Below are 13,976 nucleotides of genomic sequence, written 5' to 3' on the forward strand. Positions count from 1 at the left end.
GGAGGAAAAAATTGCCTGCTTCCAGTTGTCGCCCACCAACGTTGTCAGACTGGTGGCTGAGGAGTAAGCTTGTTAGTATCAAGGAGGGAAGAAAAAAAAAGAAAATAAATCACTCGGGCCTCACGTTGAAGGCAGGATACTCGCGCATTGCGGTTCTGCTGTGACCTCAAATTAACTTTCTCCATACAGCCAGAATGATAAATATATTATAAAGTAACTCAGAAACATGTTTAAGGCTTCCATTGAAACCCACTGAGGTGGATAAACTCCGTCTTTAATTGTGTGCCAAGGATCCAAAACATTATTTTTTTTGTTCAGCTGAGGTTCTGGTGTCACTTTCTGGTGCATGAAAAGAATAAAAAGACTTCAGAGTAAAGTGGCGGGCCATGACACTTTCTAAATTAGCAGTTTAATTCTGTCCAGGGAAGTAAACTCGTTCATCCATCCTGTGTGTTAACAAAGGCGGAAATTTGTTCAAGAAAAATGCACATAAAACTAAATCACTGTGGCTTAAGTGGGCTGTAAGTGCAGGCCATTATATGATGTTTATCATCTATTATGGATGTCTAACAACACCGCGCAGAGGGGCCACTGATGTTCATTTGCTTTTTGGCATTCGGCACTTTTCCATTTTTAAATAATAATAAAAAATAATAATGTATTTTTTGTCTTTACTTTCAGCACATCACAATGAATTCACCAAGGTACTGTGACCTTGATTGAGGTCAAGGAAGGAGTGTTTTAAAAGGGCCACCAGCGCTCGCCACGCCAACGTAGGAAGTTTAAGAGGGTGCCGTCCGCAGATAAGGAGAAAGCTTTGTCGTTAAAGTGCCTCTATTGTTCCAATCCGTGCTCTTTCTGCAAACTCAAACATAAACAGCAAGCAAGCCCGGATGCTTTTACAAATATTTTTATATGCTCTCTGTGGAAATATAATCATTAATATTTCTCCCTGCCAACAAAAACCCTTCCCTCTGGCAATGACAGCTCCGGCATGTCGCTCGAGTAAAGAAATAATAATGTGAGCGAGGACGTGGTCACTCCTGCACAGTATCTGCATTCATGATTAAAGTCTTGTGAAAAAGTTAAGAGTATCATTTTTCTGCAGCCGCTGAGGCCTGATGCATCTTGTCCCGACACAAGACAAAACCCAAACAAAGGCGCAGGAGGCATGAAGGATGAAGGATGGATCTCTCGTCTTGGCCGAGAGCCACCGACCACCCCGGCCCCCACCGCCAGAGCCTCTGCCTTGAACAGACCGTCGAGAGCAGAAAAACAACGGCACCCAGATAGTGCACTGACTGATAGATAGATAAAGCATTCCAAAGTGAGTAATGAACGTAAGTATGTGCAAACATGCAGGGATGCATACAGAACGTCTTGAGTCATGTAAAAGCTGCAGGGTCCACACGAAGGTCAAAGTCTTTCACGAAGAGGCAGAAATACACAATCTATGCAACTGAATAGATGTATTGCTCGCAGCAGATTGTTTCTGTGGCTCTGACAGTGTGAATAATGACACGAGAGGAACAATATCTGATGGAGCAACATTATTCTAATAAGTAGACGCTGTTTTTAAACCTTACAACAACAAAAAAAAACCTCCTTTCCTCTCACCAACAAAATAAAAGTGCATTTGTAAGCACACACACACTCTCTGCAGCTGAAATACACATCGACCACTTTCCAGTGCTCAGACAAGAGATTAACGGTATTTGAGTTACCCAAAACCTTTTGTGCATTTACAGGCGACACCCAAAGTCAGCTTCAATAACAAAGCCTGGATGTTATTTTCTATGTGGTGATTTTAAAAAACGTGAAGGTGATATTTGAGCAGAGCTATCATTATGAAAAATTATCCCGTGCCGACTTGCTGAGGGGGTGCCGGGATGGGTTGGAACTGGAGGGCTGGTGTTGACTGAACAGCGCTGCTCATTCTTCTCTTTATCTCGGCGGCATTCTTCTGCCTCATTTCAATAGCCATTCTTCACTGAAGAGCCCCCTTCGCTGCCGTTCACACTTCTTGTGATTTGTATTCTAAGTAGCTCGCAGATCTTTTGTATTCTGGACTGATAGCAATCTGAATCCCCGTGCTGACATGGGAGGCTGCAGATATCCTCCTGGAGCCCCCAAAAAAGAAAAAAAAGAAAAAGAAAAGAAAAGAAAAGGTCTTATTTATTATGAGGAGTGAAATCTCTTTAGTGGAAATCCGACAAAACGATAAGCTCCATGTACACACAGACTCCACAAATGATGAAAAGGTAAATTGCAAAAGTGGGCTGATTGCAATGCACCGATTATGTCTCATTTTATTTCTCAACGCTGCAAGACGACGCACGAATGCAGGAGGGATGCTGTTTGTGTTCTAAGGTCAAAAATGTGCAAACTTAACGCCCAGAAAAGGAGAAAACTTGCAGAACTTTTTATATCTGATCACCAGAGGGGACAGTGTTTTGATGAATCTGTGTTTTTAGATTAAAATCACACCTAAATGCACTAACCTCCGGAGGATTCTCATTTACTTTTCCTTGATGGGAACAGTAGTTCAAATACAGATCATGAAGCTGATGCGCTGCACAAAGAGTCGGTAGTTTTTGCTAATTTGGTCCCAAGTTGGTCTTTTACAAACGCAGCACAATTAAGATACGCAGCTTTCATTCCCATAATCCACCACAGACATGCAAATATAATGAAATGCTCTTAACAAAACACTGAACTATATGATTTCAGCATTATTACAAGATCTCTGAACATCTGCTTAATGCACTCGTGTGACCCCAGTAACTCGGTAAAAGAGTGATAAAGATAACAATGAAGTGATTGTGATGCTCTGCTCCTGTGTTGTGGGTGGTTTTTAAGGTAGTTTACAACAATGCACAACCTTTTTTTCTCACAGTTATAAACATGTGATCCAACGCCATGCAGCTGGATCACAATGCACGACAGATAACGCTGAACTTAAAAATAACTGGCCTTGGGGGAATTTGAGAAAGAAAATTTTGTAGTTTTTCAAAACACTCGTCTGCTTCAAGAGAGGCTGCTTCTGAAAAAACAACATCAGACAAGTGAGTCAGTGGAATTCCCCCTCTGTAGTGAAAGTGATTTGGAGAATGTTAAAAATGAAATGCCGCGTGTAATTCGGCACACAGATGAAATCCAGGAGTTCTGCTCGCAGACTGATAACGGAGCAACTGTCTGCGTCTGAATGGCGTTGATAAGAGCATCATACCAATACAGTGGCCTCTCTCTGAGCTGCAGATCCTCCTCCTCCTCCTCCTGGTTCGTCTCCTCCGGAGCTCCACTGCAGGGGGAGTCTGAGGACGACAAGCACAGGATTAATTTACAACTACTCGGATAAGCCTCCAACTATACTTATCAGTTTCATTTCAATCCGGTCGCGTGTGATTAATATGACTGCAAACGCTGCATTGTTGCTCATTATAAGAGTATTCATTCATGAATGTGTTGTTATTATATTAAAGCTGTAATCACTGAGCCTGCCAGTTGTTTTGCTGCCTTTTCTTTTTTCCAATTCAGCACTTGCATTGTCAACTTTTTACACGTCAATCAAGTTGCACAAGTATTTCGCTTCCACGTACTGTAATGAAACTGAGAATGTGTCAGCGTAGACTCTCAGTCATCCGAGTCCTGGTAATCCCAGGAGTTCAGTGAAAAACAACAACAACTAGACATTTCACCTCTCGTCCAAGAGGCTTCTTCAGCGCAGAAAAGGATGAGAAGTGAAACGTTTTCGAGAAATAAAGTCCAGCTGCTTTGTGCAGAAGCTCCAAGGAAACTGGAAATGAACAATGCGCTGTTACTGTCACACCGGGGGATTTTAGATATGTGAAACAGAAAACGTACGAGCTTTGTGAAGTGGTTATTGAATCATTTCATAAGCTAGGAGCAAGATAAACAGTGTTTTTTGCACTGGAGATAAGAAAGTCCGGCAGCACCGCCACAACGCAGATGTCAGCGGTTTCATCGCACGGTTTAATAATCGTAGAAATTTTTATGATTAATCTGTGGCTGCAATCTCTCCCTAAACTTCCTCCTTTTGATAAGCACCTTATAATCCAGGCGCTCACTGCTGATGTTTTGCAACTCAACTGTCAAACTGTGCAGAGTTTCTGCTTTTGAAACACGCTGTAGCCCGAACGGAGCGGTTTGAGTCGCCAAATCTCAATAATACCGTCATACGTCCCCTCAGATTACACCGCAATGGACACCTGAAGGATGTCTTCATTGCTGATTGGCACAAATCAATGTTCTGTCTGACATAGAAAAAAACATCACCTGTCTGTCAAGTCATAACCCAGACTGCATGCACGGAAACAGAGAGTCCCTCTGAACCGCAAGGTTCATCAATGATGCAGGTCAGCTCATTGAATCAATCACTGCTCTCACATATCAAAGACATGAAATAGCATTTGAACGCCACACGGAGGATATTGGGTTTCAAACAGCCGTCGTCTGAGAGGAGGGCGGGGAGTTTCGTGTGGCCCGGGCCTGTCATCACTGCCTTAACTGAAATCAGAGACGGTTGCAAACGTCGTGAGAGAATGGATGTTCTACATACTGAAGCTCGAAGGCTGTTTGATAGAAATCCCACATTATAGGGTGTGTGTGGCTCTTTTCAAATCCACCGGGGCTCATTTAGCACTTGGGAGCGCAGACATAACAGCACTTGAGAAGTGACAGAGTGTGTATAAAGGTGAAGACAGATTTGGGCCTCTGCTGATGAAAACTGTCATCAGACACAGTTATAAAGTGATTTGTAGGGAGAAATGTAAGGCTTGAGGCGATGGAGGGGGGGAGGAAGATCCTGAATGACCAATGTAAATGTCAAGCCTCACTTCATGCAAAATGTGAAGCTGGTGAGCCGCAGATATGATGAAGCAGCAGAGAGGCTGTAATCTTACAATTGCTCTAATTTTCAAATAACTTTCCCAGAGGGGACATCTGTGGGGATTTTTTTTACGTGTTCTATCTCTATAATAACACCCTTTTTATAATCATGCTCCATTGTTTTTATGTTTAAATGAAATTACCAGAAGAAGAAAAAAAATACTATTAACTTAGAATAACTGATCCTCATTAAATCTAACAGTGAGCAAGTCAGAATGGGAAACGACGATTTCTTTTTTTTTCTTTTTTTGTAACGCAGTGATATAACAGACAGAAAGTTTCACAAACTGACGCCCTCACCACAGGCACAGGAGTTGGTTTTATAGTCAAACCGTTTTTAGAGACGAGCGGCGCGTCCCGCGGCTCCTCCTCCTCCTGCGGGGGGAGGGTTCAGACGCACCGGCGGTATTTATGGAGGTGGTCGCTCCAGAGCAGCCACTGATAGCCCAGCTCCTCACACAGACACACAACCTCTGGTCCTAACAGCGTTATCCACGAGTGGCAACATGGACGTAAGTGTTTTCTCGGTTTTTTGTTTTTTCTAATCACGTTTTTTTTTTTTATGAGGATGTTTTTTTTAACATGTTTTTTTTTTAAAGTTATTTTCTACCTCTCTGTATACTAGTACATTTCACAACTCTCCAAAGATGAGCAACTTGGAGAAAACTTTTAGAAAACTTTAGAAATTTACATTTTTAACAGAATATATGTTTTTTTTTAAGTGCTTGAAACCTTCCTGGCTGTTCACTAACTTTGACGTGTTGTTTCTTCCAGTTTGTGTACGACTTTGACGAGAACATCACTGACAACATCTCAGAGGGGTCTGGAGACTTGGACCTGGACTTCCAGGAGCCATGTGGCAGCGCTCTGAGCAGCGACTTCAACAAAATCTTCCTTCCCACGGTTTACGGAATAATATTCGTCCTGGGGGTCATTGGCAATGGACTAGTCGTTGTTGTCATGGGCTACCAGAAAAAGGTCAAGACCATGACGGACAAGTACCGGCTCCATCTCTCCGTGGCCGACCTCCTGTTCGTCCTCACTCTGCCCTTCTGGGCCGTGGATGCGGTCAAAACCTGGTACTTTGGAAGTTTCCTCTGTGTGTCTGTGCACATGATCTACACAGTCAACCTGTACAGCAGCGTGCTCATCCTGGCCTTCATCAGTCTAGACAGGTACTTGGCAGTGGTACGGGCGACTAACAGCCAAGCTACGAGGAAGCTGCTTGCGAGCCGGGTGATCTACGTGGGTGTGTGGCTGCCTGCAGCCATACTCACTGTGCCTGACTTGGTGTTTGCCAGGGTGCAGAGTGTGGGGTCTTCGAGTTTCCTCTTCACAGACGAGAGTGTGGAGACCGCAGACGCCAGGACTATCTGCCAGCGCATCTACCCAGAGGCAACCAGCCTCACGTGGACAGTTATATTCCGCTTCCAGCACATCCTGGTGGGCTTCGTCCTGCCCGGCCTGGTCATCCTCATCTGCTACTGCATCATCATAGCCAAGCTCTCGCAAGGTACCAAGGGACAGGCGCTGAAAAAGAAAGTGCTGAAGACCACAGTCATCCTCATCCTGTGTTTTTTCTGCTGCTGGCTCCCCTACTGTGCTGGCATCTTTTTAGACACCCTCATGATGCTGAATGTGGTCCCCGTCACCTGTGAGCTGCAGCAGGCGGTGGAGAAGTGGATTTCTATTACTGAAGCGCTGGCCTATTTTCACTGCTGCCTAAACCCCATCCTCTATGCTTTCCTGGGAGTCAAATTTAAGAAATCAGCCAGGAGCGCCCTGACACCCAACAGCAGATCAAGTCAGAAAGTGACTCTCATGACCAAAAAGCGCGGGCCAATTTCATCCGTGTCCACCGAGTCCGAGTCTTCAAGTGTTCTGTCGAGTTAACTAACGGCCAACCTCAGCGTCTGTGACTTGAAACTCTCAGGAGAAAACAAAGAAGCTAAGCTTTAACTTCAAAGGACTTACTACATTTTGTACAGATGTAAAGAAGAAAGAGTTTTTATACTTTTGGATTTGTTTGCTTTGTTTACTGCAATTGTGTTTTTAATGAGGGTTTTTTTATTGAGATTTTTTGTTTTTTTATGCCAGATTTTTGCTCCTCAAAGCAGATTGTGTCCTCAGGCAGTGCCTCATTTCCATTCATTCAGCTTTACAATCAGGACCCATTATGTCTGTGTTCATCTTTACAGTCTGTGATGCTGTATCAAAGCTCAGGCGTACAAAGCCCTTTTACTGTAGCTGCTTTCACAAACCTGTACATAGTTTGTAGCATTTGTGTGTTCGCACTTAAGTTGCGTGATTACCTGAAAGCTATTATTTATTTCTGTCTTTCACACTGGAAGTTTGTAAAATAAAGAAACTGCAAGCTGCTTTTTTTTTTTTTTTTTTTTACCGTTTTAAAATTTGTTTTTAATGTGACAATAAAAGCATTCTGTTTCCTATGAACGCTGTGTGCTTTGCCTCTTCACTGGCTCTTCCTCCCCTCGGGCTGTGTGTCGTGGAGGAGGGGTGGGGGGATGCCTCCTTAACACAAATGTCACCACCTGAACTGGCTGAAAAGCAGCAGCCCTGAGCAGACAGGCCTGTAATTGCAAGAACATCTGTGCACTTTTACATCTTAAGCAGCCGTGGCACAAAAGCCAAAATCTTTAGCCATAATTAGCACCCATATGTCTCCTTAACAAAGAAAACGGCGTGTTAAGTTCTCCTTTGACTCGTTTTATTTTCTCTTCAGTTTGCAAGATATACTGCTTCCATTATGTTCAGCTTGTAAACAAGTGTTATCTTCATTCAGCTCATAGAGCGGGTCAGTGGGTCAACTGGGTCATCCCTGGTCTCACAAAACAAAAATAATGGTATTCAAAGTTGGGGCTATATAGTCTGAACATGCAAATAGGCAACCGTTGTCTTTCTTGAGGATTCAGGCAATATATCACTGTCAATAAATCTGCTGGAATTATGTAGTGCCAGGATGACAAGTTTCAAACACACACAGACATCAATCTTTCTGTGGGATCTTATATCTGCAACACATGCGAGAGATTTAGCCTGAGCTGGTGACAGACTGACGTTAAGGTTGGAAAGCAAAGGAAGCCGGTAACAATGCATGTCAAGGAGAATGAAGCCATCAAATGGCCGCAGCACTGGCATCAATTCAAAACCACAATGGAGATACATTTCCATCCCTTTACATGTAAAAAAAAAAAAAAAAAAGGTGTGAAGTGCTCCCATCAGGCTACGAGGCTAATGGGTATGTCGGGGTACTCGGCCTCTTGCAGTGAAACAGGATAAAACCAGAGGTGCTTTTTCACTTGGAAATGTACCCAAACGATCCAGAATTAGCATAACAGTTTGGCTGCTTCGGCCTGTGCAGCGAGAGATCTCTGGGTTGGGTTCGGATGAATCTTCCGCTGCCTTTGTTGTTGGACTGGCATCATTTTAACCAGCAAAAACAGGATTCTACCTCTCGTGTGCACCCTAGTTAATGCAGCGAGACCTCATTAAGAACAGCAGCAGTCAAGAACATGGTCCACAAACACACACAGAGCTACAGTTTAATACAGGGTTTGACTGAATTTATGGGTGTTTTTATAGACATTTTCAAAATACTAAGCATCATCATCTTAGAAATAAAGACACACGGATGGCTGACTGACAAAAAGTGTCCACTTGAGTGCATAAATTTTAAGTGCTCAACCCCCAAAGGAACTCAGTCTTGGGTGTACCAAGGTGCCCTTTCATTTATTATTAAAGGCATTGTTCTCTCTTTGTGCTGAGAAAAATATACCGTTCGTCAACACACATCTCCAGTGCTGTCTCTTCTGTCATATCACTTTTTCAGAAGTGTTTATGTTATATAAACTGCAGCTGTCTAATATGATTATGATGATACTGTAGCCACCCTGTCTTGCAGAATATAAATATCCTCTTCCTGCGAAATGGGAAAATTCAACCTTTCTCACATCTGATATATTCGTCAAAACAAACACATGCATGTATGTTCCAGCAGCCAAGAGTTGCTTGTTTGAGTTACTGGGTTAAAGGCCAAAGCTGTTGAAATTGGCAGGAAATTGTCTCTTCTGCTGATTCATTACCTCGGCGCATCCCAGAGTCAGACTGGAGCTGCAGACCACTTTGCAATCTGTGCAGGATCTCATTTAAGTGTTGCGATTAAAATCATGAGTGACAGGACCAAAAAAAAAAAAGTGCAGCGATAATTTGAAAGCAAACTAAAGATAAAGGAACACAGATTAGACGAGCTCCTTTTGGCTGGTGACACGCTCCACTAAAGGTTACATTGTTTTAGTTGGAAAGTGAGCAGCAGGAAGGTTGTTTCCTGCATCAGGAGCTCCTGCGGCCAACAGCCTGAGAAAGGCTTTGATGACACCCCCACCGTATTCAAAGCGCCGGCGCTCGCTGTGCGTGGCCGCTCCTGCAAAGGTCACTGGATACCTGACTGCACTTAGTGCACTCAACCACAGGCGTGAAAGTAATTTCATGGAGTGTCCATTTGAGTGTTCATGTGGACGTGTAAAACAGCCCACACACCGTGGTCACATGTGTGTTTGTGTGCATTTTGTGGCATTTACTTATTTCATTAGTTCACATGACATCATTTCAAAATCTTACAATCACTTAAGAATATATAATAGTCACCAGTACAGAAGGTTTTAAAGCAGCAAAGAATCCACAAATCACTTTAGACCACAGCAAGCGATTTGTCCATATCATGGCAGGCATATGTTAAGAAACCCACAAAAATACCTAAAAAAAATAAAAAAAGTCCTTGTATATACCAAACCTCCATGCCAGTCAGCACAACTATTTAAAAAAAAAATCAGTATCAGTGTTTATATCTACTTCATACTTTTAATTACTACAGAGTCAAAGTAATTTTACATCATATGTTCATGTTACACAAGTTTTTTTTTTTCTGCACCAGGTACCTGCAGGACTCCCACATGTGTGAAAGCAGTTTCACGGACAGCTTCTCTGTTTGTGTCTATGGGGGTGTGTAAAACCGCCTACACATGGGATCACATGTGCATTTCTGTTGTAGGTTAGTTATGTTAACTTACTTACTTACTAAAGTCTTCACCCAACAGCATCATAGTCATGAGTACGAAGCAAAATGTGTTATTCAGCAGCAACTGCTATCGAATTAGGACACTTTAAACCACAACCTGCAGTCTGTCCAATCTGTGACGTGTAAGCTGCTGTTAGAGAACCCACCAAACCACCTTAAAAAAACAGTCGTCCTCAGATGTATTCATCCCCTTCCATTTAAGGAAAGGCAAAATTCACAATAGTCACTCAAATCACTAGAAACTGAAAAAAGCAATAATAAATAAAAAATTTGCTAAATTATAATGTAGCGAAATAGGTGCAGAAGTCTGATTGAAAGTTACAGGAAACACCTGATTGCAGTGATTGGCTCAAAGTGTTGTTCAACTAAATATTAGTCTACAGGTCCCATCATGCTGGTTTGCTTGTTTTGTTGTTTTTAAAAAATATATATTTCTGTTGAACCACAATTCAAAAGCAACATTTTTCTAAAAAAAATTTATAATAAATTTTGACAATTTCAGTTTATTTCAGTGGCAGCTTTTTTTCTCCTTCTTTAAGGGGAGGGTATGAATAAATCTGAGGACGACTGTTTACGGGGCCATATGTTCTGTGCCACTCAGCATCATTTATAACAGAGTTTACTCATATAGATAGAGTTTATTTTAAATGCTGAAAATTGTCAGATTCTGTCGCTATATGTTAATTCCTCCTGAAACAAAGCATGTTTTATTTATGTGGTGACATAGGGTCTGTTTAGTCTACACCGTGTCCCTGCAGGACAAACCTGCCGGAACTACACTGCGTCCTTCGTTTCTAGCCGGAACCCCACGCATCCGGCATCGTGTGCTCCGTCAAAACAGGTCCTTCCTTCTTGTTCCCGTCCATGCTGCGAACAGCTGATGTGCTGCTTCTGCCTGTCACTCACTCGTGATACAGTTTCTTCAAACTTTCCAAGAATATAGCTCGACATGACGAAAGAGGCAGTCCAGGGGTAAGACCGAGCGGGAGTTGTTCCCGCCGTAGCTCGGACTCCGCGGCGCCGTTTACAGCAGTATGACTGAGCTAACGCGGCTAGCAGCTAGTTAGCATTACCTTAACATGCACTAGATTGCATCAGCTGACAGCTTTAACTACAGACATCACAAAGTTCTGCTGCTTAGGACAGAAAAGTAAACAAAAGACAACAACAAAGCAACAGCAACATACAACTAAACACAAGAGGAGGCCAACTTATGCTGAGTAGCTAATCAACTTTGTACCAAAGTGCATTAAAAAATCCCCTTAATTTGGCCTCGTTTCAAATGTGGTGACCCAGTTTAAGGAGATGTAAGATGACAATATGTTGCTCACGATATTTCGGGGTTTCTGGGGAATTCGGGGTCTTACAATGAGGTTAAAAACAGCATCATTAAACATTTTGTATTTATAGGAGATAACTTCTGTTTATTCTTTAAAGCGCTTTCAAAGCTAGAATGTGAATGAAGTGATGTGTGTTGACAAAGATGTCGAGCTGAAATCTGTGATTCAGACAGCATCAACTTCTCACATTTACAAGTTTGTCGCATACAACACATTATTAAACTCTCTGTTGTATGAATGGAGCTTGCAGATCTGTACTGCTGTTATGAACCAGGTCCAGACTGTGTGGAAGCAGCTGGTTTGGTGGTTCACATAACTTAAACAAGACTTTAGCGTGCTATTGAAAATACAGAAAATAATAATAGATGCAATGCAAAACTCAGCAAGTGTTGCAGCACTTAAAATGATCCCGTGTGTGTTGAAGGCGACCAGTTTAGTTATTTGTCTTTCTGCAATCCTGCAGGTGAACTGTGGTGTAATATCAAATATTTCTAATCTTTTGTTCTCACAAGTAGCCAACAATATAATACAAACCAATGCAAAAACATTATAAACAAAAGCTTCGTAAACTACCAACCGGTTTCATGATTTTTGTGATTAATATTTGCGTAATGTATGACATGACTGTTGCATCAGAATAACAACAATCCAACTGCTCACTTTGCACTTTTCACCTCATATATAAACATGTACAGAATCTTATTATTAGTTTGTTTAGTTGTTTTATTCCTGTTTTGCACTGTTTGGAAATTTGATTTATTTATTTCTGCTATTTCTATCTTTCTCTCTCTCGCTATATATATATACATACATATGTATGTTTTTACTTCTTGTGTGTTTTATTCCTTATTCGTATTTATCTTATTATTATTGTTTCGGTGTGGAACAGGTGCACAACGCATTTCACTGCACGTTACACCAGGTATAGCTGTGTTTGTGGCCAATAAAGACCTTGAAGCCTTGAATGCATTTTAATGCAAAGACCTTGGTGTTCTTCAGATCGAGCCTCTTACTACTCACTCATTTTTTTTGTGTGTTTTATTCAGCTGTCACAGTTGCGGTTCTTTCATGATATGGTGAAATGTTAACAATAGTGTAACCGCTGAGTTGTGAAAGGACTCTGTTGTGTTGTGTTGTTGCACCTGTCGCTCACGTGCCGTCACGAAATGTGTCTGAACCGACAGTTGCAATAAGCCGATTGTGTTTGAGCGTACAACGTTTAATCATTGATGTGTGTCATATTAAATTAGCCGTTTAAAGCGTGGAGAGCCACAAAGTCTGTTTGTGTACTGGTTTGTCTGGCGACTGGAGGTGTTTTGTGGACGTCTGCAGCAAAGGCTGATCTCACTTGCCTGGGGCTAAAACAGATTGTTGATCCGGTTGAACGAATTCAACCAGTTGGTGGAACATATAAATAATCCAGCCTGTGTGTATCTTATTTGCTCTACTTCACATTCTGTCTCGTTGTAGTCGAGGTTAAAAACAAAGCCCGTCGTGCCAGGAGGCCACTTCTTTGTGTGTTGTAGGTGGTTTGTTCCATAGATGCAGACGCTGTCAGAACATGATCACATCACAACCTGATTCTATTGTTTGTTTTTCCCCAAACTTGGAAAATATCATTTTAATTTTTACTGTTATGGAAAATTACAGCTGTGCTCCCATCAGCTGTGTTGGAACAGCTGTCGGAACAACAGTCGTGTCATTATTAAATTTGGCAAAAGGGGAAGTGCAAACTTAGTCTGAAGTCCTGCCTGAAAGTCATAATATGTTGTGGTTTTTGTGTCTTGTTTAGGTTTTATTGCTATTCATAGGCAGCCTTTGGTCCTTGTTATTTCCTGTAACTAAATAGGAGCAGCTCCCGTGTTGCTCAGAGGCTTCCTTCAGGCCTGGACACCTGGCCTTTGGGGAAACCAAACAGCACTCTTTCATTCACCTGCAGTCTTAATACGCTATTATAACGGCTACAGTAAAGTTCAGACTGTGTGTAATAATAGGTCCACTGTGTGCCGGTTTACTGCTGAATTATCTTTTACAGCCTTTTGGTCTCTGATCAAAACGTAGGTGTGACACTTTTACCAATAATCTACAGACGCTGCCCTGAAGTTGCTCTGATTTGGGGTCAGCGTAAATCAGTGAGTTTCAAAGACAGATTTAAAATATGATTTCCAATATCAAATGAAAAAAGTAGCTTGTGTAAACGCGTGGCTGTTTATGCTGTGTTGTTGTAGTTGTACATCTAGATGAGAGTGTGGTGTTGTGTTTGTCTGTTGCCCTGGTTGACAAATGCCACAAGCTTATCAGCAGCACTCACATTGTGTTGTGTTGTTTAGCAAATAGAGACGCCGTCACTTTAAGATAAGATAACGTGTTATCATAACTGGATCATCCGTATTCTTCACAAATTCTCAAATGCATTAGAAAGGGTATGTCAGACGACCACTTAGCGCTTATCTAGTTGATCTTACTTTCTGAAGCCTCTACTCTCCAGACTCCCATCCCTTCATTCACACCGGCTACAGCTGTTTGGTTTGGAACAACAATGGCATTAAAGGTAGTGCAGACTTGAAAGCTGGAGGTGTTGAAGGCTCAGAATTAATTTTCCCAGGCGGTCAACTACTTCCTGGTGGGATGCA

General features: G+C 42.1%; 2 protein-coding genes across 2 annotated transcripts in view; both read left to right on the forward strand.

Annotated features, from left to right (window-relative positions):
- Nucleotides 1-5,346: 5,346 nt before the first annotated feature.
- On the forward strand, nucleotides 5,347-7,286 carry cxcr4a (chemokine (C-X-C motif) receptor 4a). Its single transcript, XM_008277186.1, has 2 exons — nucleotides 5,347-5,420; nucleotides 5,683-7,286. Exons 1-2 carry the CDS (start codon nucleotides 5,415-5,417, stop codon nucleotides 6,799-6,801), a joined length of 1,125 nt encoding a protein of 374 aa, XP_008275408.1. The 5' UTR covers nucleotides 5,347-5,414; the 3' UTR covers nucleotides 6,802-7,286.
- Nucleotides 7,287-10,844: 3,558 nt separating this feature from the next.
- Nucleotides 10,845-13,976, forward strand: part of dars1 (aspartyl-tRNA synthetase 1) — a 30,803-nt gene continuing 27,671 nt past the window's right edge. Inside the window, exon 1 of the mRNA XM_008277189.1 lies at nucleotides 10,845-10,975. Coding sequence (XP_008275411.1) covers nucleotides 10,953-10,975 — 23 coding nt within the window. The 5' untranslated portion in view covers nucleotides 10,845-10,952. The remainder of the gene's footprint in view (nucleotides 10,976-13,976) is intronic.

Source organism: Stegastes partitus, unplaced genomic scaffold (genome assembly GCF_000690725.1).
Source record: "Stegastes partitus isolate 25-593 unplaced genomic scaffold, Stegastes_partitus-1.0.2 Scaffold91, whole genome shotgun sequence".
Classification (NCBI taxonomy): Eukaryota; Metazoa; Chordata; class Actinopteri; family Pomacentridae; genus Stegastes; species Stegastes partitus.